This window comes from Oncorhynchus nerka, linkage group LG18 (assembly GCF_034236695.1).
Source record: "Oncorhynchus nerka isolate Pitt River linkage group LG18, Oner_Uvic_2.0, whole genome shotgun sequence".
Lineage (NCBI taxonomy): Eukaryota > Metazoa > Chordata > Actinopteri > Salmoniformes > Salmonidae > Oncorhynchus > Oncorhynchus nerka.
Genome location: NC_088413.1, coordinates 79527746 through 79554682, shown reverse-complemented (window position 1 = coordinate 79554682; position 26937 = coordinate 79527746). Strand labels below are relative to the sequence as shown.

Here is a 26937-nt window from a genome sequence, read left to right as displayed (position 1 = left end):
GGAGGGGCAGGAGGGTAGTAGAGTGACCGTAACACGCAGGATCGGAGGGGACAGGAGGGGCAGGAGCGGTAGAGTGACCGTAACATGCGAACGCCGGAGGGGCAGGAGCGGTAGTAGAGTGACCGTAACACGCGAACGCCGGAGCGGGCAGGAGCGGTAGTAGAGTGACCGTAACACGCGAACGCCGGAGGGGCAGGAGCGGTAGTAGAGTGACCGTAACACGCGAGCGCCGGAGGGCCAGGAGCGATAGTAGAGTGACCGTAACACGCCGGAGGGGAAGGAGCGGTAGTAGAGTGACCGTAACACGCGAACGCCGGAGGGGCAGGAGCGGTAGTAGAGTGACCGTAACACGCGAACGCCGGAGGGGCAGGAGCGGTAGTAGAGTGACCGTAACACGCGAACGCCGGAGGGGCAGGAGCGGTAGTAGAGTGACCGTAACACGCAGACGCCGGAGGGGAAGGAGCGGTAGTAGAGTGACCGTAACACGCAGACGCCGGAGGGGGCAGGAGCGGTAGTAGAGTGACCGTAACACGCAGACGCCGGAGGGGCAGGAGCGGTAGTAGAGTGACCGTAACACGCAGACGCCGGAGGGGCAGGAGCGGTAGTAGAGTGACCGTAACACGCGAACGCCGGAGGGGCAGGAGCGGTAGTAGAGTGACCGTAACACGCAGACGCCGGAGGGGCAGGAGCGGTAGTAGAGTGACCGTAACACGCGAACGCCGGAGGGGCAGGAGCGGTAGTAGAGTGACCGTAACACGCCGGAGGGGCAGGATCGGTAGTAGAGTGACCGTAACACGCCGGAGGGGCAGGAGCGGTAGTAGAGTGACCGTAACATGCGAACGCCGGAGGGGCAGGAGCGGTAGTAGAGTGACCGTAACACGCGAACGCCGGAGGGGGCAGGAGCGGTAGTAGAGTGACCGTAACACGCGAACGCCGGAGGGGCAGGAGCGGTAGTAGAGTGACCGTAACACGCGAGCGCCGGAGGGGCAGGAGCGGTAGTAGAGTGACCGTAACACGCCGGAGGGGCAGGAGCGGTAGTAGAGTGACCGTAACACGCGAACGCCGGAGGGGCAGGAGCGGTAGTAGAGTGACCGTAACACGCGAACGCCGGAGGGGCAGGAGCGGTAGTAGAGTGACCGTAACACGCCGGAGGGGCAGGAGTGGTAGTAGAGTGACCGTAACACGCAGACGCCGGAGGGGCAGGAGCGGTAGTAGAGTGACCGTAACACGCGGACGCCGGAGGGGCAGGAGCGGTAGTAGAGTGACCGTAACACGCAGACGCCGGAGGGGCAGGAGCAGTAGTAGAGTGACCGTAACACACGAACGCCGGAGGGGCAGGAGCGGTAGTAGAGTGACCGTAACACGCCGGAGGGGCAGGAGTGGTAGTAGAGTGACCGTAACACGCAGACGCCGGAGGGGCAGGAGCGGTAGTAGAGTGACCGTAACACGCGGACGCCGGAGGGGCAGGAGCGGTAGTAGAGTGACCGTAACACGCAGACGCCGGAGGGGCAGGAGCAGTAGTAGAGTGACCGTAACACACGAACGCCGGAGGCGGTAGTAGAGTGACCGTAACACGCGAACGCCGGAGGGGCAGGAGCGGTAGTAGAGTGACCGTAACACGCAGACGCCGGAGGGGCAGGAGCGGTAGTAGAGTGACCGTAACACGCGAACGCCGGAGGGGCAGGAGCGGTAGTAGAGTGACCGTAACACGCCGGAGGGGCAGGATCGGTAGTAGAGTGACCGTAACACGCCGGAGGGGCAGGAGCGGTAGTAGAGTGACCGTAACATGCGAACGCCGGAGGGGCAGGAGCGGTAGTAGAGTGACCGTAACACGCGAACGCCGGAGGGGGCAGGAGCGGTAGTAGAGTGACCGTAACACGCGAACGCCGGAGGGGCAGGAGCGGTAGTAGAGTGACCGTAACACGCGAGCGCCGGAGGGGCAGGAGCGGTAGTAGAGTGACCGTAACACGCCGGAGGGGCAGGAGCGGTAGTAGAGTGACCGTAACACGCGAACGCCGGAGGGGCAGGAGCGGTAGTAGAGTGACCGTAACACGCGAACGCCGGAGGGGCAGGAGCGGTAGTAGAGTGACCGTAACACGCCGGAGGGGCAGGAGCGGTAGTAGAGTGACCGTAACACGCAGACGCCGGAGGGGCAGGAGCGGTAGTAGAGTGACCGTAACACGCGAACGCCGGAGGGGCAGGAGCGGTAGTAGAGTGACCGTAACACGCGAACGCCGGAGGGGCAGGAGCGGTAGTAGAGTGACCGTAACACGCAGACGCCGGAGGGGCAGGAGCGGTAGTAGAGTGACCGTAACACGCAGACGCCGGAGGGGGCAGGAGCGGTAGTAGAGTGACCGTAACACGCAGACGCCGGAGGGGGCAGGAGCGGTAGTAGAGTGACCGTAACACGCAGACGCCGGAGGGGCAGGAGCGGTAGTAGAGTGACTGTAACACGCAGACGCCGGAGGGGCAGGAGCGGTAGTAGAGTGACTGTAACACGCAGAACGCCGGAGGGGCAGGAGCGGTAGTAGAGTGACCGTAACACGCGAACGCCGGAGGGGCAGGAGCGGTAGTAGAGTGACCGTAACACGCGGAGGGGCAGGAGCGGTGGAGGGGCAGGAAGCGGGCAGGAGCGGTAGAGAGTGACCGTAACACGCAGACGCCGGAGGGGCAGGAGCGGTAGTAGAGTGACCGTAACACGCGAACGCCGGAGGGGCAGGAGCGGTAGTAGAGTGACCGTAACACACGAACGCCGGAGGGGCAGGAGCGGTAGTAGAGTGACCGTAACACGCCGGAGGGGCAGGATCGGTAGTAGAGTGACCGTAACACGCCGGAGGGGCAGGAGCGGTAGTAGAGTGACCGTAACATGCGAACGCCGGAGGGGCAGGAGCGGTAGTAGAGTGACCGTAACACGCGAACGCCGGAGCGGGCAGGAGCGGTAGTAGAGTGACCTCACGCGAACGCCGGAGGGGCAGGAGCGGTAGTAGAGTGACCGTAACACGCGAGCGCCGGAGGGCCAGGAGCGATAGTAGAGTGACCGTAACACGCCGGAGGGGAAGGAGCGGTAGTAGAGTGACCGTAACACGCGAACGCCGGAGGGGCAGGAGCGGTAGTAGAGTGACCGTAACACGCGAACGCCGGAGGGGCAGGAGCTGTAGTAGAGTGACCGTAACACGCGAACGCCGGAGGGGCAGGAGCGGTAGTAGAGTGACCGTAACACGCAGACGCCGGAGGGGAAGGAGCGGTAGTAGAGTGACCGTAACACGCAGACGCCGGAGGGGCAGGAGCGGTAGTAGAGTGACCGTCACGCAGACGCTCAGGAGCGGTAGTAGAGTGACCGTAACACAGACGCCGGAGGGGCAGGAGCGGTAGTAGAGTGACCGTAACACGCGAACGCCGGAGGGGCAGGAGCGGTGTAGAGTGACCGTAACACGCAGACGCCGGAGGGGCAGGAGCGGTAGTAGAGTGACCGTAACACGCGAACGCCGGAGGGGCAGGAGCGGTAGTAGAGTGACCGTAACACGCCGGAGGGGCAGGATCGGGTAGTAGAGTGACCGTAACACGCCGGGAGGGGCAGGAGCGGTAGTAGAGTGACCGTAACATGCGAACGCCGGAGGGGCAGGAGCGGTAGTAGAGTGACCGTCACGCGAACGCCGGAGGGGGCAGGAGCGGTAGTAGAGTGACCGTGAACACGCGAACGCCGGAGGGGCAGGAGCGGTAGAGAGTGACCGTAACACGCGAGCGCCGGAGGGGCAGGAGCGGTAGTAGAGTGACCGTAACACGCCGGAGGGGCAGGAGCGGTAGTAGAGTGACCGTAACACGCGAACGCCGGAGGGGCAGGAGCGGTAGTAGAGTGACCGTAACACACGAACGCCGGAGGGGCAGGAGCGGTAGTAGAGTGACCGTAACACGCCGGAGGGGCAGGAGTGGTAGTAGAGTGACCGTAACACGCAGACGCCGGAGGGGCAGGAGCGGTAGTAGAGTGACCGTAACACGCGGACGCCGGAGGGGCAGGAGCGGTAGTAGAGTGACCGTAACACGCTGCAGTAGTAGAGTGACCGTAACACGAACGCCGGAGGGGCAGGAGCGGTAGTAGAGTGACCGTAACACGCCGGAGGGGCAGGAGTGGTAGTAGAGTGACCGTAACACGAGACGCCGGAGGGGCAGGAGCGGTAGTAGAGTGACCGTAACACGCGGACGCCGGAGGGGCAGGAGCGGTAGTAGAGTGACCGTAACACGAGACGCCGGAGGGGCAGGAGCAGTAGAGTGACCGTAGGGGCAGGAGCCGTAGAGTGACCGACACACGAACGCCGGAGGCGGTAGTAGAGTGACCGTAACACGCGAACGCCGGAGGGGCAGGAGCGGTAGTAGAGTGACCGTAACACGAGACGCCGGAGGGGCAGGAGCGGTAGTAGAGTGACCGTAACACGCGAACGCCGGAGGGGCAGGAGCGGTAGTAGAGTGACCGTAACACGCCGGAGGGGCAGGATCGGTAGTAGAGTGACCGTAACACGCCGGAGGGGCAGGAGCGGTAGAGAGTGACCGTAACATGCCTTCGGTAGTAGAGTGACCGTAACACGCGAACGCCGGAGGGGCAGGAGCGGTAGTAGAGTGACCGTAACACGCGAACGCCGGAGGGGCAGGAGCGGTAGTAGAGTGACCGTAACACGCGAGCGCCGGAGGGGCAGGAGCGGTAGTAGAGTGACCCCCCTTCACGCCGGAGGGGCAGGAGCGGTAGTAGAGTGACCGTGAACACGGCGCCGGAGGGGCAGGAGCGGTAGTAGAGTGACCGTAACACGCGAACGCCGGAGGGGCAGGAGCGGTAGTAGAGTGACCTTCGCCGGAGGGGCAGGAGTGGTAGTAGAGTGACCGTAACACGCAGACGCCGGAGGGGCAGGAGCGGTAGTCCGTAACACGCGGACGCCGGAGGGGCAGGAGCGGTAGTAGAGTGACCGTAACACGCAGACGCCGGAGGGGCAGGAGCAGTAGTAGAGTGACCGTAACACACGAACGCCGGAGGCGGTAGTAGAGTGACCGTAACACGCGAAGGCCGGAGGCGGTAGTAGAGTGACCGTAACACGCCGGAGGGGCAGGAGCGGTAGTAGAGTGACCGTAACACACAAACGCCGGAGGGGCAGGAGCGGTAGTAGAGTGACCGTAACACGCCGGAGGGGCAGGAGCGGTAGTAGAGTGACCGTAACACGCGAACGCCGGAGGGGCAGGAGCGGTAGTAGAGTGACCGTAACACGCGAAGGCCGGAGGCGGTAGTAGAGTGACCGTAACACGCGAAGGCCGGAGGCGGTAGTAGAGTGACCGTAACACGCGAACGCCGGAGGCGGTAGTAGAGTGACCGTAACACGCGAACGCCGGAGGGGCAGGAGCGGTAGTAGAGTGACTGTAACACGCAGACGCCGGAGGGGCAGGAGCGGTAGTAGAGTGACCGTAACACGCGAACGCCGGAGGGGCAGGAGCGGTAGTAGAGTGACCGTAACACGCAGACGCCGGAGGGGCAGGAGCGGTAGAGTGACCGTAACACGCGAACGCCGGAGGGGCAGGAGCGGTAGTAGAGTGACCTTCGCAGACGCCGGAGGGGCAGGAGCGGTAGTAGAGTGACCGTAACACGCGAACGCCGGAGGGGCAGGAGCGGTAGTAGAGTGACCGTAACACGCAGACGCCGGAGGGGCAGGAGCGGTAGTAGAGTGACCGTAACACGCGAACGCCGGAGGGGCAGGAGCGGTAGTAGAGTGACCGTAACACACGAACGCCGGAGGGGCAGGAGCGGTAGTAGAGTGACCGTAACACGCCGGAGGGGCAGGATCGGTAGTAGAGTGACCGTAACATGCGAACGCCGGAGGGGCAGGAGCGGTAGTAGAGTGACCGTAACACGCGAACGCCGGAGGGGGCAGGAGCGGTAGTAGAGTGACCGTAACACGCGAACGCCGGAGGGGCAGGAGCGGTAGTAGAGTGACCGTAACACGCAGACGCCGGAGGGGCAGGAGCGGTAGTAGAGTGACCGTAACACGCGGACGCCGGAGGGGCAGGAGCGGTAGTAGAGTGACCGTAACACGCGAACGCCAGAGGGGCAGGAGCGGTAGTAGAGTGATCGTAACACGCGAACGCCGGAGGAGCAGGAGTGGTAGTAGAGTGACCGTAACACGCGAACGCCGGAGGGGCAGGAGCGGTAGTAGAGTGACCGTAACACGCAGACGCCGGAGGGGCAGGAGCGGTAGTAGAGTGACCGTAACACGCAGACGCCGGAGGGGCAGGAGCGGTAGTAGAGTGGTAGTAGAGTGACCGTAACACGCCGGAGGGGCAGGAGCGGTAGTAGAGTGACCGTAACACGCGCTTTCTCTTTTCGTAGTGTTGCTACAGCCTGTCTGGTCTGTGCGTATCATTCATAATAGTATTTCAGTCATGTAAATATTTGATTAACTGGCTGATTGTTCTTCAGTGAACGTGTAGATCGGGAGCTCCGAGAGAAAGAGAAGACTCGTTCTGACCTGGACAAAGCAGAGAAGTTAAAAACCCAGCTGGCTTCTGAGGTGGACGAGCATCACTCTGCCATCGAACGCATGAATGACCTCAACCTGAGGTAACACACACACACACAGCATCACTCTGCCATTGAACACTTGAATGACCTCAACCTGAGGTAACACACACAGCATCACTCTGCCATCAATCGCATGAATGACCTCAACCTGAGGTAACACACACAGCATCACTCTGCCATCGACTGCATGGATGACCTCAACCTGAGGTAACACACACAGCATCACTCTGCCATCGACTGCATGGATGACCTCAACCTGAGGTAACACACACACACACAGCATCACTCTGCCATCGACTGCATGGATGACCTCAACCTGAGGTAACACACACACACACAGCATCACTCTGCCATCAATCGCATGAATGACCTCAACCTGAGGTAACACACACAGCATCACTCTGCCATCGAACACATGAATGACCTCATCACCTCATCTTTCCCTCCTTTTTTCCCTTCTATTCCCTCACTTTTCTGCCTGTGACCTTCCCCTTCTATAGGCCTGTGACCTTCCCCTTCTATAGGCCTGTGACCTTCCCCTTCTATAGGCCTGTGACCTTCCCCTTCTATAGGCCTGTGACCTTCCCCTTCTATAGGCCTGTGACCTTCCCCTTCTATAGGCCGGTGATCTTCCCCTTCTATAGGCCTGTGACCTTCCCCTTCTATAGGCCTGTGACCTTCCCCTTCTATAGGCCTGTGACCTTCCCCTTCTATAGGCATGTGACCTTCCCCTTCTATAGGCCTGTGACCTTCCCCTTCTATAGGCATGTGACCTTCCCCTTCTATAGGCCTGTGACCTTCCCCTTCTATAGGCCTGTGACCTTCCCCTTCTATAGGCCTGTGACCTTCCCCTTCTATAGGCCTGTGACCTTCCCCTTCTATAGGCCTGTGACCTTCCCCTTCTATAGGCCTGTGACCTTCCCCTTCTATAGGCCTATGACCTTCCTCTGTTCTATGGGCCTGTGACCTCACCCCCTCTATAGGCCTGTGACCTTGTGTGTGTGTGTGTGTGTGTGTGTGTGTGTGTGTGTGTGTGTGTGTGTGTGTGTGTGCGTGTGTGCGTGTGTGTGTGTTGTAGGAAGCTGGAGCAGGAACACAGGGAGAAGCTGGTGTCTGTCCGGTCAGAGCTCATTAAAGAGATGGACCAGATTCAGCAGCAGACTGGTCAGCAGAGAGAGAAACTAGAGGCAGAGATGGAGAAGCTCAGAGATGACGAGACCTTCCTCAGAGACCACCTCTCACTCACTGTCAAGGTAACTAACACAGACCACATCTCACTCACTGTCAAGGTAACTAACACAGACCACATCTCACTCACTGTCAAGGTAACTAACACAGACCACCTCTCACTCACTGTCAAGGTAACTAAGACAGACCACCTCTCACTCACTGTCAAGGTAACTAACACAGACCACCTGTCAAGGTAACTAACACAGACCACCTCTCACTCACTGTCAAGGTAACTAACACAGACCACCTCTCACTCACTGTCAAGGTAACTAAGACAGACCACCCCTTCCTAGTGGTTAGAGTGTTGGGTCAGTAACCAGCAGGTATCCTAGTGGTTAGAGTGTTGGGTCAGTAACCAGCAGGTATCCTAGTGGTTAGAGTGTTGGGTCAGTAACCAGCAGGTATCCTAGTGGTTAGAGTGTTGGGTCAGTAACCAGCAGGTATCCTAGTGGTTAGAGTGTTGGGTCAGTAACCAGCAGGTAGTCTAGTGGTTAGAGTGTTGGGTCAGTAACCAGCAGGTATCCTAGTGGTTAGAGTGTTGGGTCAGTAACCAGCAGGTAGTCTAGTGGTTAGAGTGTTGGGTCAGTAACCAGCAGGTATCCTAGTGGTTAGAGTGTTGGGTCAGTAACCAGCAGGTATCCTAGTGGTTAGAGTGTTGGGTCAGTAACCAGCAGGTATCCTAGTGGTTAGAGTGTTGGGTCAGTAACCAGCAGGTATCCTAGTGGTTAGAGTGTTGGGTCAGTAACCAGCAGGTATCCTAGTGGTTAGAGTGTTGGGTCAGTAACCAGCAGGTATCCTAGTGGTTAGAGTGTTGGGTCAGTAACCAGCAGGTATCCTAGTGGTTAGAGTGTTGGGTCAGTAACCAGCAGGTATCCTAGTGGTTAGAGTGTTGGGTCAGTAACCAGCAGGTAGTCTAGTGGTTAGAGTGTTGGGTCAGTAACCAGCAGGTATCATAGTGGTTAGAGTGTTGGGTCAGTAACCAGCAGGTATCCTAGTGGTTAGAGTGTTGGGTCAGTAACCAGCAGGTATCCTAGTGGTTAGAGTGTTGGGTCAGTAACCAGCAGGTAGTCTAGTGGTTAGAGTGTTGGGTCAGTAACCAGCAGGTATCCTAGTGGTTAGAGTGTTGGGTCAGTAACCAGCAGGTAGTCTAGTGGTTAGAGTGTTGGGTCAGTAACCAGCAGGTATCCTAGTGGTTAGAGTGTTGGGTCAGTAACCAGCAGGTAGTCTAGTGGTTAGAGTGTTGGGTCAGTAACCAGCAGGTATCCTAGTGGTTAGAGTGTTGGGTCAGTAACCAGCAGGTATCCTAGTGGTTAGAGTGTTGGGTCAGTAACCAGCAGGTATCCTAGTGGTTAGAGTGTTGGGTCAGTAACCAGCAGGTATCCTAGTGGTTAGAGTGTTGGGTCAGTAACCAGCAAGTATCCTAGTGGTTAGAGTGTTGGGTCAGTAACCAGCAGGTATCCTAGTGGTTAGAGTGTTGGGTCAGTAACCAGCAGGTATCCTAGTGGTTAGAGTGTTGGGTCAGTAACCAGCAGGTATCCTAGTGGTTAGAGTGTTGGGCCAGTAACCGAAAGGTTGCTAGATCGAGTCCCCGAGCTGACAAGGTAAAAATCTGTCATTCTGCCCCTGAACATGTCAGTTAACCCACTGTTCCTAGGCAGTCATTGTAAATAAGAATATTGTTCTTAACTGCCTAGTTAAATGAAGGTTAAAAATTGTAATTGTTGCGAATGCTGTTATACCATAGAAGAAGACATGGATTGTGTATGTGTGCCATTCAGACGATGAATGAAAAAAAATGAAATATTGAAGTGCCTTTGAGCAGGGTATGGTAGTAGGTGCCAGACGCACCGTTTTGAGTGTCTAGAACTGCAACGCTGCTGGGTTTTTCACGCTCAACAGATTCCTGTGTGTATCAGGAATGGTCCACCACCCAAAGGACATCCAGCCAATTTGACACAACTGTGGGATGCATTGGAATCAACATGGGCCAGCATCCCTGTGGAACGCTTTCGACACCTTGTAGTGTCCATGACCTGACGAATTGAGGCTGTTCTCAGGGCAAAGGGGTGGGCGGGGGTGCAACTCAATATTAGGAAGGTGTTCCTGTTTGGTATACTCAGTGTAGAGCTGCTGAACAGCACTGAGAAACTGGTGATCTGTCTCCTTAACCCCAAACTTTAGCCTCCAACCCCAACTCTAACTTTAACCTCGAACTCTAACCTCGAACTCTAACCCCAACCCTAACCCTGAACTCTAAACCCCAACTTTAAACCCTGACCCCAACTTTAACCTCCAACCCCAACTCCAACTTTAACCCCCAATCCTACCTCCAACCCTACCTCCAACTTTAACCTCCAACTCTAACCTCCATCTATAACCTCCATCTCTAACCCTAACCTCCAACTCTAAACCCCAACTTTAAACCCTAACCCCAACTTTAACCTCAAACCCTAACCCCAACTTTAACCTCCAACCCCAACTCCAACTTTAACCCCCAACCCTACCTCCAACCCTATCTCCAACTTTAACCTCCAACTCTAACCCCCATATCTAACCCCAACCCTAACCTCCAACTCTGAACCCCAACTTTAAACCCTAACCCCAACTTTAAACCCTAACCCCAACTTTAAACCCTAGCCCCAACTTTAAACCCTAACCCCAACTTTAAACCCTAACCCCAATTTTAAACCCTAACCCCAAATTTAAACCCTAACCCCAACTTTAAACCCTAACCCCAATTTTAAACCCTAGCCCCAACTTTAAACCCTAGCCCCAACTTTAAACCCTAACCCCAACTTTAAACCTAACCCCAATTAAACCCTAACCCCAACTTTAAACCCTAACCCCAACTTTAAACCCTAACCCCAATTTTAAACCCTAACCCCAACTTTAAACCCTAACCCCAACTTTAAACCCTAACCCCAACTTTAAACCCTAACCCCAACTTTAAACCCTAACCCCAACTTTAAACCCTAACCCCAACTTTAAACCCTAACCCTAACTCTAACCTCCAACCCTAACTTTAACTTTAAACCCTAACCCCAACTTTAAACCCTAACCCCCTAACCCCAATTTTAAACCCTAACCCCAACTTTAAACCCTAACCCCAACTTTAAACCCTAACCCCAACCCTAACCCCAACTTTAAACCCTAACCCCAACTTTAAACCCTAACCCCAACTTTAAACCCTAACCCCAACTTTAAACCCTAACCCCAACTTTAAACCCTAACCCTAACTCTAACCTCCAACCCTAACTTTAACTTTAAACCCCAACCCTAACTTTAACCTCCAACCCCAACTTTAAACCCTAACCCCAACTTTAAACCCTAACCCCAACTTTAAACCCTAACCCCAAATTTAAACCCTAACCCCAACTTTAAACCCTAACCCCAACTTTAAACCCTAACCCTAACTTTAACCTCCAACCCTAACTAACCCTAACCCCAACTTTAAACCCTAACCCCAACTTTAACCTCCAACCCTAACTAACCCTAACTTTAACTTTAAACCCTATCCCCAACTTTAAACCCCAACCCTACCTTTAACCTCCAACTTTAACCTCCAACCCTAACTAACCCTAACCGTAACTCTAAACCCCCAACTCTAACTTTAACCCTCAGGAGAGTAGGCGTCTGGAGATGGAGCTGCTGGACAGCACTGAGAAACTGGTAGAGGCAGAAAACCAGGTCAGCAAACTGCAGAGGAACCTGGACAACATCCTGAAGGAAAAGGTGAAAGACCATTCTCTTCCACAGTATCAATATATTAACTTTCAGACAAAACAAAAGTGTAAAAGAACACGTTTTCCAGGCTAGCGTCTTCTGACCAGCAATACGTAATAATCCACATTAATCTCATTTCATATTTAGGTGCTATACAAATAATCTGGAGATATTCAGTACTGGCTAATTGCTATACAGGTGCTTCTACACCTGCATTGCTTGCTGTTTTGGGGGTTTTAGTCTGGGTTTCTGTACACCACTTTGAGATATCAGCTGATGTACGAAGGGCTTTATAAATACATTTTTGATTTGATATATGAATGAGAATCTATCTAAAGTATAAGTATCTGTCCCTAAGAAAATTCCCTTGGTGTTGGTTCTGTTTGCTCAGTTTGGGGATCTGGACCTGGGCAGTGCTGAGTTCTTCCTACAGGAGGAGAGTCTCAGACGGCTACGCAGTAGCTATGAGGAACAGTGTCGGGTGAGAACGCTTACTGCAAACACACACATCAAATCGAATTTGTGACATGCTTGGTAACAACAGGTGTAGACTAACAGTGAAATGCTTGGTAAACAACAGGTGTAGACTTAACAGGGAAATGCTTGGTAACAACAGGTGTAGACTAACAGTGAAATGCTTGGTAAACAACAGGTGTAGACTAACAGTGAAATGCTTGGTAAACAACAGGTGGAGACTAACAGTGAAATGCTTACTGATGGGTCCTTGGTAAACAACAGGTGGAGACTAACAGTGAAATGCTTGGTAAACAACAGGTGTAGACTAACAGTGAAATGCTTGGTAAACAACAGGTGTAGACTAACAGTGAAATGCTTGGTAAACAACGGTGTGGACTTAACAAGGAAATGCTTGGTAAACAACAGGTGTAGACTAACAGTGAAATGCTTGGTAAACAACAGGTGTAGACTTAACAAGGAAATGCTTGGTAAACAACAGGTGTAGACTTAACAGGGAAATGCTTACTTACGGGTCCAGTTCCAACAATGCAGGTAAAGATGTTTTATTTATTTCATGAAATGGGAAATAGTGACGAGAAATAAATACACTGTGAATATAAATAACAAATCAAATCTATCAGAGTCAATGTGCCGGAGTACCAGGGGTACCAGGGGGTACCAGGTAGTAACATGTCTATCAGAGTCAATGTGCAGGGTACCAGGTAGTAACATGACTATATCAGAGTCAGGAGTACCTGTAACCGATCAGAGTCAATGTGCAGGGGTACCAGGAGTACCAGGGGTACCAGGAGTACCAGGGGGTACCAGGAGTACCAGGGGTACCAGGAGTACCAGGGGGTACCAGGAGTACCAGGTGTCTATCAGAGTCAATGTGCAGGGGTACCAGGAGTACCAGGAGTACCAGGGGGTACCAGGTAGTAACATGTCTATCAGAGTCAATGTGCAGGGGTACCAGGGTACCAGGAGTACCAGGGGGTACCAGGTAGTAACATGTCTATCAGAGTCAATGTGCCGGAGTACCAGGGGTACCAGGAGTACCAGGGGGTACCAGGTAGTAACATGTCTATCAGAGTCAATGTGCAGGGGTACCAGGGGGTACCAGGGGGTACCAGGAGTACCATGTAGTAACATGTCTATCAGAGTCAATGTGCAGGGGTACCAGGGGTACCAGGAGTACCAGGGGGTACCAGGTAGTAACATGTCTATCAGAGTCAATGTGCAGGGGTACCAGGGGTACCAGGTAGTAACATGTCTATCAGAGTCAATGTGCAGGGGTACCAGGGGGTACCAGGGGTACCAGGTAGTAACATGTCTATCAGAGTCAATGTGCAGGGGTACCAGGGGGTACCAGGTAGTAACATGTCTATCAGAGTCAATGTGCAGGAGTACCAGGGGGTACCAGGGGTACCAGGTAGTAACATGTCTATCAGAGTCAATGTGCAGGGGGGGCACCAGGTCTATCAAGTCAATGTGACTATAGGGTACCAGGTAGTAACCTGAGTAGGGGTACCAGGTAATCACATGACTATATACAGGGAGTACCTGTGCAGTCAATGGTACCAGGTAATAACATGACTATATACAGGGAGTACCTGTACCGAGTCAATGTGCAGGGGTACCAGGTAGTAACATGACTATATACAGGGAGTACCTGTACCGAGTCAATGTGCAGGGGTACCAGGTAGTAACATGTCTATCAGAGTCAATGTGCAGGGGTACCAGGGGGTACCAGGTAATAACATGTCTATCAGAGTCAATGTGCAGGGGTACCAGGTAATAACATGACTATATACAGGGAGTACCTGTACCGAGTCAATGTGCAGGGGTACCAGGTAATAACATGACTATATACAGGGAGTACCTGTACCGAGTCAATGTGCAGGGGTACCAGGTAATAACATGACTATATACAGGGAGTACCTGTACCGAGTCAATGTGCAGGTGTACCAGGTAATAACATGACTATATACAGGGAGTACCTGTACCGAGTCAATGTGCAGGGGTACCAGGTAGTAACATGTCTATCAGAGTCAATGTGCAGGGGTACCAGGTAATAACATGTCTATCAGGGAGTATCGGTACAGAGTCAATGTGCAGGGGTACCAGGTAATAACATGACTATATACATGGAGTACCTGTACCGAGTCAATGTGCAGGGGTACCAGGTAATAACATGTCTATCAGGGAGTATCGGTACAGAGTCAATGTGCAGGGGTACCAGGTAATAACATGACTATATACATGGAGTACCTGTACCGAGTCAATGTGCAGGGGTACCAGGTAATAACATGTCTATCAGGGAGTATCGGTACAGAGTCAATGTGCAGGGGTACCAGGTAATAACATGTCTATCAGAGTCAATGTGCAGGGGTACCAGGTAATAACATGTCTATCAGGGAGTATCGGTACAGAGTCAATGTGCAGGGGTACCAGGTAATAACATGACTATATACATGGAGTACCTGTACCGAGTCAATGTGCAGGAGTACGAGGTAATTGAGGTAGCTATGTACATATAGGTAGGGTTACTAGGGTTAAAGTAACTAGGAAACAGGATAGATGCAGTAGCAACAGTTTGTGTGTGTGTGTGTGTGTGTGTGTGTGTGTGTGTGTGTGTGTGTGTGTGTGTGTGTGTGTGTGTGTGTGTGTGTGTGTGCATAGTCAGTGCAAGAGTTAGTGCAAAAACAACACACACACACACTGAACTCTACCCCCACACACACACACACACACACTGGACTCTACCCACACACACACACACACTGGACTCAACCCACACACACACACACACACAACACACACTGGACTCTACCCACACACACACACACTGGACTCTACCCACACACACACACACACTGGACTCTGACCCCCCCCACACACACACACACACACACACTGGACTCCACCCACACACACACACACACTGGACTCTACCCCCCACACACACACACACAGACACTGGACTCTACCCCCCCCACACACACACACACTGGACACACACACACTCACACACACACACACACACTGGACTCTACCCACACACACACACTGGACTCTACCACCCCCCCCCACAGACACACACACACACACTGGACTCTACCTCCACACACACACACACACACACTGGACTCTACCCACACACACACACACACTGGACTCTACCCCCACACACACACACACACACTGGACTCTACCCACACACACACACACACTGGACTCTACCCACACACACACACACACACTGGACTCTACCCCCCCCACACACACACACACACACACTGGACTCTACCCACACACACACACACACACACACTGGACTCTACCCACACACACACACACACACACACACTGGACTCTACCCACACACACACACACACACACACACTGGACTCTACCCACACACACACACACACACACACACTGGACTCTACCCACACACACATACACACACTGGACTCTACCCACACACACATACACACACACGTTGCAGTGCCAGGTAATAGCTCTCACTGGAACAAATCAAATCAACGTGTTAACTGTTTCAGACAGAGTGCACTTCCAAAGATGAATGACCTGTTTTTAGATACTAATCTTTCTGTTTTGATTTGTGGTGAATGTGACAGGAGCTGCAGGATCGCATCGATGAGCTTCAAGCAGAGCTGCAGGAGTACCACAACCTGGGCCGCACCTCTCAGCTCTGTCTCAAACCCTCTCTCTCTGAGGACCTGGAGAGTAAGAGTCCTGGCATGGAGTCAGACCCAGGTACGTACAAATCATTTAATCAAATGTATTTTATAAAGTCCTTTTCGTAACATCAGATTTCACAAAGGGCTTTACAGATACCCCTGCCTAAAACTCCAACGGGCTTTACAGACACCCCTGCCTAAAACTCCAACGGGCTTTACAGAGACCCCACCTAAAACTCCAACGAGCTTTACAGACACCCGGCCTAAAACTCCAACGGGCTTTACAGACACCCCTGCCTAAAACTCCAACGAACTTTACAGACACCCGGCCTAAAACTCCAACGAGCTTTACAGACACCCCTGCCTAAAACTCCAACGAGCAATGCGGAGGCAGAAATATAGCACAACATAGGTTCCATCCCAAATGTTAGCCCCTTGGACCCTGGTGGTAAGTAGCACTGTAATATATTCATGCCCATATCTCATCCTCATCCAATATAGTGTTTAGGGGGGAATCTGTTTGAGCAATGCAAGATGGAAAATCTTGATCACCTAATGAGTAGTTATTTGGGATGCAAGGTGATATGTAGATCAGTGATTCTGGCAAATGCAATGCGCCTCCCATAGTCTGTTCTCGACTTGGGGACTGTGACGAGACCTCTGGTGGTGCTAGGATTCTGCTTCTGCATTGGCTAGTCTTTTGTGGGTTTTTTAGGCTGGTAATCTGTAAACCACTTTGTGACAGCTGCGGATTTAAAAAAAAGGGGCTTTATAAAATAAATTTGATTGATTTGAGTGTCTCCAGGTCTAGGCTCAGAGGAGGGCCAGCCGTTGTTCAACATGAGCCTGGAGGCAGAGATGATGCTGGAGCGGCTGAAAGAGAAGCACCTCCGAGAGATGGAGGAGCTACAGGCTCAGCTGGAGAGCAAGGTGACCGATTCATATCTAGCAGTGTTTCAACCGTATTCTTAAACCATGCCATGTTTACCTTCTCAGAGATTTGATGTAGCTAGATGGGGCTAGATAGATAGATCTCACTCCTTTTGTATTTTTTTTGTGATTTTCGATTGGACCGTTGTTGCGGCTGTGTAAGGGAGGCGAAGTGCAGGTGCAGGAGAGCAGAGAGTAGAGTTAACAGGCGCACTTTTATTCCGGTCAAGAAATAGGCACAAAATGACATCAATGTGCCCCCAAAAAAACACGGAACATGATACTAAAGTCTAGCGCGAGAACATACTCACATAACAATAAACAATTACACACAAAGACATGGAGGGGAACGGAGGACTAAATACATGCAGTGTGATTATGGAATGAAAACCAGGTGTGTATGAAACAAGACAAAACAAATGGAACAATGAGAAATGGAGCGGCGATGGCTAGAAAGCCGGTGACGTCGAACGCCGAACGAACAAGGAGAGGAGCCGACTTCAGCAGAAGTCGTGACAACCGTAGTAGTAGTAGTAGTAGTAGTAGTAGTAGTAGTAACAAGGATGATAGGGGGGAGTAGAGTCATAGGGCTGTGGGTTGGAGCCAAACCCTGACTAGATGGGTGCCGTTGGACCACACAGGTTTTTTTGTCCCAGAGACGGATCTGATTTAGCTACATTGGATTTTTCCCCCGTGTCATTGCAGGTGAGTGAGTTTGACCAGAAGGTGGAGGAGCAGAAAGCCGACCTGGAGGCCCAGAAGGTAGCGTCCCTGCAGTACCTGGAGGAGATCCAGGTGTGTGTACATGTATAATCATTTATTTTGCTACTGAAGTTTATAACACACTGTAAATTAAATCTTTGAGTCATGAATACACTGTTTTTATAAGTTCATGTGAACTGGGCATCCTGAAGATACAATAGACTTTAATAACAAAATCAATAATTCCAGGCACTACGAGGGGAGATGTCCGTCATCCAGAACCGAGCCCTGGAGCTTCAGGCCCAACTAGACAATGCTGAGGAGGAGCGGGCCGGTCTAGAGCAGAGACAGGCTGGGGTGAAGGAGAAGCAGGAGCACCAGGAGGAGGAGGTGAGTGGCTTAGTTGATAAAGGCATGGAGCTAACAATGCTAGGGTTGTGGGTTCGATTCCTACTCGGCCAACCGTATGAAAATACGAGGGGAGATGTCCATCATCCAGGACCGAGCCCTGGAGCTTCAGGCCCAACTAGACAATGCTGAGGAGGAGCGGGCTGGTCTAGAGCAGAGACAGGCTGGGGTGAAGGAGAAGCAGGAGCACCAGGAGGAGGAGGTGAGTGGCTTAGTTGATAAAGGCATGGAGCTAACAATGCTAGGGTTGTGGGTTCGATTCCTACTCGGCCAACCGTATGAAAATGGAAGCACTCACTGAAGTAAGTCCCCCTTTTTTTTAGAGCGTCTGCCAAATGGCATATAGATACAGTTGAAGTCATAAGTTTACATACACTTAGGTCGAAGTCATTAAGTCTCGTTTTTCAACCACTCCACAAATTTCCTGTTAACAAACTATAGTTTTGGCAAGTCGGTTAGGACATCTACTTTGTGCATGACACAAATAATTTTTCTAAGATTTTTGTTGACAGACAGATTATTTTACTTAAAATTCAGTTTATCAGAATTCCAGTGGGTCAGAAGTTTACATACACTAAATTGACTGTGCCTTTAAACAGCTTAGAAAATTCTAGAAAATGATGTCATTGCTTTAGAAGCTTCTGATAGGCTAATTGACATAATTTGAGTCGATTGGAGGTGTACCTGTGGCTGTATTTCAAGGACTACTTTCAAACTCAGTGCCTCTTTGCTTGACATCATGGGAAAATCAAAAGAAATCAGCCAAGACCTTAGAAAAAACATTGTAGACCTCAACAAGTCTGGTTCATCCTTGGGAGCAATTTTCAAACGCCTGAAGGTACCACATTCATCTGTACAAACAATAGTATGCAAGTATAAACACCATGGGACCACACAGCTGTCATACCGCTCAGGAAGGAGAATCGTTCTGTCTCCTAGAGATTAACTTACTTTGGTGCGAAAAGTGCAAATCAATCCCAGAACAACAGCAAAGGACATTGTGAAGAAACAGGTACAAAAGTATCTATATCCACAGTAAAACGAGTCCCATATCGACATAACCTGAAAGGCCGCTCAGCAAGGAAGAAGCCACTGCTCCAAAACCGCCATAAAAAAAGCCATACTACGGTTTGCAACTGCACATGGGGACAAATATCGTACTTTTTGGAGAAATGTCCTTTGGTCTGATGTAACAGAAATAGAACTGTTTGGCCATAATGACCATCGTTATGTTTTGAAGCTTGCAAGCCAAAGAACACCATCCTAACCGGGATGCACGGGGGTGGCAGCATCATGTTGTGGGGGTGCTTTGCTGCAGGAGGGACTGGTGCACTTCACAAAATAGATGGCTACATGTAGAATGAAAATTATGTGGATATATTGAAGCAACATCTCAAGACATCAGTTAGGAAGTTAAAGCTTGGTCGCAAATGGGTCTTCCAAATGGACAATGACCCCAAGCATACTTACAAAGTTGTGGCAAAATGGCTTAAGGACAACAAAGTCAAGGTATTGTAGTGGCCATCACAAAGCCTTGACCTCAATCCCATAGAAAATGTGTGGGCAGAACTGAAAAAGCGTGTGCGAGCAAGGAGGCCTACAAACCTGACTCAGTTACACAAGCTCTGTCAGGAGGAATGGGCCAAAATTCACACAACTTATTGTGGGAAGCTTGTGGAAGGCTACCCAAAAGTTTTGACCCAAGTTAAACCATTTCAAGGCAATGCTACCAAATACTAATTGAAGGTATGTAAACTTCTGACCCACTGGGAATGTGATGAAAGAAATAAAAGCTGAAATAAATCATTCTCTCTACTATTATTCTGACATTTCACATTCTTAAAATAAAGTGGTGATCCTAACTGACCTAAAACAGGGAATTTTTTACTAGGATTAAATGTCAGGAATTGTGAACAACTGAGTTTAAATGTATTTGGCAAACAGGCTGACCACACCGCTCGCGTCGCATGTGCGAGCGTTGCAAAATAAATGTAGAAATCTATATTATTCAATTATTGCACTCCACACGCTCGTTGCCAAGGGCTAAAATAGAAGTCAGTTCTATTTCTGACTCAGATTGCACTGCAAGTCCTGCCTCTCCCATCTCCTCATTTGTTTATAGAAGCAGGTACCCACATGCCATCTCCTCATTGGTTATACCCACGTAGGTGACTGAAAGAACAACGAGGTCAGTGGCGGTAATGCACCTAATCTATGAAAGTGGAAGGATGAGAGATGACTAGAAACGATTCAGTTGACCGTTTTATGTGTGGATTAGTTGTCGGAGTAGAGGACCATGTGCATTTCAGGGAAAAATAACAACTCAATGTTTATGTCCCAGGACAAATTAGCTAGCAACAGCAAGCTAGCTAGCTAGCTAAATTGCCATAAATGTTTAATGCTTTTCGACCAGTCCCCAAATTAATGTAATTGGTTCAGAGTTTATTTTGATATTTTAACCTGCATGTCGTGATCGTGAGTGTTTGCTGTTGGGGGGACAAAATAAATGTATGTTTGATGGTGCACGCAGCCAGTTTGGGTTCCGTGTAAGGTGTATGTAAACTTCCAACTTCAACTGTAACTATTCCTCAGGTTGTTGCTGTAAATGAGAATGTGTTCTCAGTCAACGTACCTGGTTAAAAAATAAGTGTAAATATACAAATATGTATTATTCTATTAGGTGAGCAGCCTGAGACAGGAGCTCCTGGAGTCCCGCATCCAGATTTCTGACCTGGAGGAGCAGCTGAAAGTCCTGGAGGCCCAACAAGCGAAGGCTGAGCTGGGCCTGGACACAGAGATGCAGGAGCTGAGGAAACTTCACGCCTTGGAACTCAACAAGCTGGACGTGCAGCATGACAACATCCTTCAGGTCAGGCTGGAAGAAGAGAAGGGGAATCTACAGGAGGAGCGGGAGAAGGTAGAGAGGAAACTGTTAGAGGAGTGGGAGAGGGAGAAGATGGAGTTACAGCAGAGCCACGAGGAGACGATGAAGGCTAGGATAGAGGAGGTGAGTTTGAAGTTCCAGGCAGAGCGAGAGGAGTTAGAGATGCGACTCACAGAGGAGTGGGAGAGGGAGAAGGCTCAGCTGGATGAGCAGAGTAACGAGTCGCTCCAGACCGTGTTAGAGGAGGAGATGTTACGTCTAGTCAAGGAGCAGGACAGTAGGGAGATACGGCTCACTGAGCAGTGGGAGCTGGAACAAGTTCAGCTCAAGGAGTGTCTGGAGGAGACTCTCCTCACCCGGTTGGCGGAGGAGAATCTGAAGCAGCAGGAGCAGCAGGAGGAGGTGGAGAAGAGGCTCAGGGAGGACTGGGACAGGGAGAGACTCCAGCTGGAGGAGGACTATGAGGGGATGCTCCAGGAGCAGCTGCAGGAGGACAGGGAGAGGCTTGCGGGAGAGAAGGAGGAGGTGGAGAAGAGGCTGCAGCAGATGATGGAGGAGGAGAAGGAGCGCCTGGAGGAGGTCCACAGACAGGCCGTGCAGGAACTGAGTGCCAAACACAGTGAGGAGAGGGAACAGCTCAGCGGTCTGCTGGACAAACTGCGAGAGGAAATCGCTGAGGAAAGGTAAGACTGTTCTTAAATGGTCCCAGCATTGTCCATGAAAACCTTAATCATATTTACTTAAATGTAGTGAACCACTTGACAATTGTAACTACAGCTATGCTATGGAAGTAGATTTAGGTGAGTATTTCTGAGGGTGTGGGAACTGTGGTCCATAACTCTTGCTGATTAACCATGTACAGGAAAGAACTAGAGAGCCACTTTTCCCAGAAAATCAGGGAGGTGGAGGCCCGGTTCTCAGGCGACCAAGACGCTGTCGCAGAGCGCTTCCAAACCGACGTTTCCAACCTGGAGAAGCACTATCAGAGCGAGCTGAAGGCACTCACTGACAACCACGCTGAGCAGAAAACCAAATGGGATGCAGAAACAGAGGAAGCCCTTCAGAAAGCTGAAGAGCAGAGGAGAGTTCTGCAGGAAACCAGAGAACAAGAGCGAGAGACCATCACCCAGGACCTGGTGAAAGAGAGGGAGCTGCTAGAGAGTGTCCATAAGGAAGAGATGGGCGCATTGGTTGCGAAGAACCATGAACTCCAAAAGGAGCTGGAGAGTTTCATCAGTTTAGCCCAGACCAAAGAGATTGAGCTGAGTAGGCAGCTGAATGATCTTCACAATAGGCTGCAGGAGAACCTGGACACTAAAGACGAGCTTCTGGCCAAGTCTGAGAAGAAAGCCCAGGAGATCGAGCTTCTGCTTAACCAGGCCGTGGAGGACTTCAAGCAGGAGAGGGCAGAACTTCAGGGAAACCTTTCTGAATTAGAGGTGAGGCACTCCTTGGCTGAGAAGCAGCTTGAGGAGATGAGTGAGCTGCTCTCAGAACATGATAACCAGAAGTTGAAGATCAAAGAACTGGAGAATCTCCTGAGACAGGCAGCTGTGGACTTTCAGTTTGAGAGGCTGGAGCTACAAGAGAACATCTCAGACCTGGAACTGAAGCTGAAGGAGAGCCGTCCTTCCTCCGACCTGCAGGACAATGAGAAAGGAGAGCTTCTGGTCGAGAGAGACCAGCTTAGTATTAGAATTCAGGAAATCGAGAATGAGCTCAACCAACTTCTAGACTCTGCAGACATAACCGGGGGCAAAGAAATGGGAGAATCAAATGAAGTAAATGTAGCACCACTAGGAGAGGAACATATAGAGGCTGCAGCTCTTGAAGAACAAGTGGGTTCAGAACACATTACCGTTAGTGATGAGACATGTGACAATGTTGTTCCAGAGGACTGTGAAGGCCTTGACATAGAATATGTATTCCCTATGGAGCAGGGACCAAATGACAAAGTTGAGATTATTACTGTATCACCTCATGAGATGGAGATTTCTGAGAACATCATTGCAGAAGTTTGTGATCAAGAAATAACTGTTACCTCAGACAACCTGAATGTCTTAGTAGAGGCATCTGAAACCTGTGGTGAACAAGGACAAGATGATGAGGTGGAGATGATACCTGAAAGTCCAAATAGGTTAGAGGAATGTCCTGAAGACACCATAACTCTTCATTTTGATGGGACATGTGATGATGAAACTACTGTGGACGATGGCCCAGACCCAGTGGTCGAATCTGTTGCCGTTGAGGAGCAAGCACAAGATGACAACGCTAGTGAGGGAAGGATGAATGCTGAAACCTCTGAAGACATTGAGGTATGTCCTGAAAACATTATCAGTGTTGAGGCATGCAATGGTGAAGTCGCTGCTATTCCAGAAGAATGCCAAGACCTTGTTGAGGAATCCCAATCGTCTGAATGCCAATGTCAGGCTGAGGACAACATGGACGAAGACACTAACGATGACATTGTAGCAATGTCCATTCCAGAGGAGAAACCTCAAAGTGATGACATTGATGGAGATGTCTGTCCCTCTGAGATTAAGTGTGAAGACTCCTCCCCTGATAAGATTGGACAGAATGATGCTAGTGTACAAGAAACTGTTTTCGATGATAAGCCTGAAGAGGAGGAACTTCAAGATGATCTGATTAATGAAGAAGTGAAGAGTTTTGTGTCTCTGGTTGTCTCTTCAGCCCTAGAGGAGATGGGTCATGACACTGACGATACCAAAGAGGCTTGTCTTTTCGAGGAAACTCAAGATCTAGAGAAAAAGCCTGTGGAACTGATTCCTCAGCTGCAGCAGAGGTGCGAAGAAGCAGTGAATGAGCAAGATGACTGTATCCGTGAGATCCTGGAGCTCCATGAGCAAGTCAGTCAGTTGGAGAGCGAGACCAGTCTTCTGGCTCAGCTACAGAGCCAGTATGACACTGCCACTGAGGAGAACCTGGCGCTACAGCAGAAGATCTCCGAGCTTCAGCAGAAGTCGGATGCACTAGAGAGTCTTTCAGCAGAAAACGATCAGCAAGCTTTAGAGAAAAACGGCACCCTCAAAGCTCAGGCCAACGAGATCAAGGTGACGTCTTCAGATATGACCTCGCTTCAGATCCGATACGAGGAGTGTATCTGTGAAAACGCCAAGCTGGAGGAACAAAACTGTCGGCTGGAGAAGAGAGTTGTGGGCCTTGAGAGCAAGATGCACATCATCCAAGACTTCCAAGATCAGCAAGTAGCGTTGGTGGACGAGATCACCAGGATGAGAGAGGAGAATTGTAAGCTGACTGAGCTAGTCAGCGAGTTAGAGAGGCAGGATGAGATTCTCATGGCTCTGCAGCTGGAGGCCGAGTCCGAGGAAGATGCCACCACAGAACAAGAACAAGAGTCCTTCCTGGACCTCAACTCCCAACTGGAGGCTAAGATACAAGTGGTGTCAGAGCTGGAGGACTGCTGCACGGAGTTCGAGAATCAGAACGCCAAGCTCCGCAGAGCCCTAACAGACCTGCAGGACAAGTCGCTGAAGATGCATGAAAAGATGCAGACCCATAGGTAACTTGGAGATGTATGATCCCAGTTACCGACCCTTTGCACCTGCTGCTTTCTGAATCCCATCCCTGCTGCAATATTGTGCTTGGCTTATTAATGCTGTCATTGGCTAACGCAACTTCATGTGGCACCAGAAGTAGTGCTGTCATTGGCTAACGCAACTTCCTGTGGCACTAGATGTAGTGCTGTCATTGGCTAACGCAACTTCCTGTGGCACTAGATGTAAGTGCTGTCATTGGCTAACACAACTTCCTGTGGCACTAGATGTAAGTGCTGTCATTGGCTAACGCAACTTCCTGTGGCACTAGATGTAAGTGCTGTCATTGGCTTATTAATGTAACTTCCTGTAGCATTGCTGTGACGTCTGTGTTTTGAAGTAGATCTGTCAATTCTCTTGTAATTCATATTTCTAGTTCAGAAAGTTGCATGTGAAGCAACAGCTATAATAACAGGCCATGTGGTGGCCTTGCAACTGAACAATCCCACCCTGTTGCTATGCAACACCCTTTGTGGAACTGCCCTGTCCTGTCATTGGTGCATGTTGTTTGTAGACTACTAGAGCACATCTACCCCCTGATATATATGGGGTTCTGCTTTTAAACACCTCAATTAATGGTTCAGTTTACTTTATATACTTAATTCTCTCTGTGTTAACAACATTTTAACAAACTCTTAATTAGTCTACAAAACAGGAATAATGTGATGAAGGTTGTGTTTTATCAAATCAGCTAGCATAGAGACTTGAGGTCTTCTGTTGGCTGATGTGGTTTCTTCTTGTTGGCTGTAGGAATGAGGCGGGTCGTTTAGCAGAGGAGAACCTCTTACTCAGACACAAGATCTCCGTGCTGAAGGAAGAGGACCTGAGAGAGACCCGGGAGGAGACGATGTAAGAAACATCATGCCAATATACGATATTAAAACATATTAAGCCCCCGGTCCCAGAAATGTTGGTCCGCCCTCACCCCACAAACATTTCCCCTGGGATTTCCCGTGGTATTACTGTATGGTGTAGGTTTCATGTCATTGGGTCATATGAATTGACACTTCCCTCTCCCCTACCTTAGCTTGAAACTGGAGCGTTTCAGGAAGGAGAAGATATCTGCACAAAAGAAAGCAGAGAGTTTCAAGAGACAGGTAAGACTAAAGTAAACCAACTCAAAATTTGACCCTATAACATGGTTCTCCTCTATATGTGGCTGTTTCTAAAGCCTATGTAGCTTGATTTCAAGAAAGACCTGTAGTAGAGCCATCAGCAATAAAGAGCTAATCTAATATCTCTGTCTGTGTCAGACATGGCACCCTATTCCCTATATAGTGCACTACTTTTGGCACCGGGCCTGGTCAAAAGTAGTGCACTATGTAGGTAATATAGGGTACCGTTTCTGATGCACAACGACATCCAGTAGAGGCACCCACACGAGAAAACAAGTCCTGACCTTTCACCTCGGTAAGGTGTATTTTATACTGTAATGAGCTAACCTAAATCCCCCCCCCACCACCATTGTAGATCTCTGAGCTGCGTCTCCGCAGTCAGCAGCTGGAGGATGAGAACGGGCTGCTGTCGGAGAAGAACGCCCAGAATGCAGCAGGAGTGGAGGGGTTGAGCCAACAGCTGGGGGAACTGCTCAGACAGAGTGAGAGACAGGAGGCTGTCAGAGACCAGCAGCACAATGAACCAGAGGACAACAGGACCAAGGTAAAACTGTCAGAGTCCATTTTCAGGCTTTTTCATAATTAGTATTTGTTCGATTCCTTGCTCTTCGCTCCTCGCCTCTTCCTCAAAAGGCATTGTACAAGAAGATTCAAGGTCCCTGCCTTCTTCTCGGATGCGTTTTGAGTAGGAAGCGAGAAAAGGTCCCTGCTCTCTGGCCTTCTTCTCCGATGCGTTTTGAGTAGGAAGCGAGTTATGCGGATAGTAGAAATAGAGCAAAGACATATTGAGGGAAAAGTATTGGATTCCTATTGGCTAACGACTTGTGTCAGATGGCAGTGTGTGCGTCTGCCCTGGAGGCGGAGCTAACCAACGCTGTGGAAGGGACTGTACTACTAGAGGAGGGCAAGGCCCAGCTGGTGCTACAAATCACCACCCTCCGCGATAAGGTGAGACATGAGCAGAGAAACATCAGGGGTGTTTGAATATCTATAGAACTCTGTGTGTGTGTGTGTGTGTGTGTGTGTGTGTGTGTGTGTGTGTGTGTGTGTCTGTCTGTGTGTGTCTGTCTGTGTGTGTGTGTGTGTGTGTGTCTCTGTCTGTGTGTGTCTGTCTCTGTCTGTGTGTCTGTCTGTCTGTGTGTGTGTGTGTGTGTGTCTGTCTCTGTCTGTGTGTGTGTGTGTCTGTCTCTGTCTGTGTGTGTGTGTGTGTGTGTCTCTGTCTGTGTGTGTGTGTCTGTCTCTGTGTGTGTGTGTGTGTGTGTCTGTCTCTGTCTGTGTGTGTGTGTGTGTGTGTGTGTGTGTGTTATAGGTAACGCCTGTAAAGATTGAGTATTTATTAAGATAGAAAGTTACAATTAGAAAGGCGAAATGGATAAGGAGGGAAATATGAAGGCACAGATGGGGTTTGAATGCAATGTGAGACGTGTGTGTAGTATTTTAGGTGTGGTACTTACTTTACCACACTCCTCTTCCCTGTGTCCATCTGTAGGTGGCTAAGATGGGGGCTGTGGAGTGCCAGTTCTCCCTCCTCCTGCAGGAACACAAGGCTTTGGAGAAACTAACCCAGGGATTACGCAATCAGCTTGCCAAGTCTCAGGAGAGGGTAAGGATGCTCTGTTCAGTCTGGCAACCTTTGACTCTTGCCTTGTTTCCT

The 26937-nt window shown here is 50.7% G+C and overlaps 1 protein-coding gene across 1 annotated transcript in view; it reads left to right on the top strand.

Annotated features, from left to right (window-relative positions):
- Positions 1-26937, top strand: part of nin (ninein (GSK3B interacting protein)) — a 114718-nt gene that overhangs the window by 68748 nt on the left and 19033 nt on the right. The window contains exons 12-26 of the mRNA XM_065004383.1: positions 6452-6592; positions 7632-7806; positions 11405-11515; positions 11898-11987; positions 15607-15745; positions 16475-16599; positions 17305-17394; positions 17551-17691; positions 20390-21276; positions 21456-24134; positions 24919-25017; positions 25196-25265; positions 25639-25827; positions 26115-26231; positions 26773-26886. Of these exons, the coding sequence (XP_064860455.1) occupies positions 6452-6592; positions 7632-7806; positions 11405-11515; positions 11898-11987; positions 15607-15745; positions 16475-16599; positions 17305-17394; positions 17551-17691; positions 20390-21276; positions 21456-24134; positions 24919-25017; positions 25196-25265; positions 25639-25827; positions 26115-26231; positions 26773-26886 (5167 nt within the window). The remainder of the gene's footprint in view (positions 1-6451; positions 6593-7631; positions 7807-11404; positions 11516-11897; positions 11988-15606; positions 15746-16474; positions 16600-17304; positions 17395-17550; positions 17692-20389; positions 21277-21455; positions 24135-24918; positions 25018-25195; positions 25266-25638; positions 25828-26114; positions 26232-26772; positions 26887-26937) is intronic.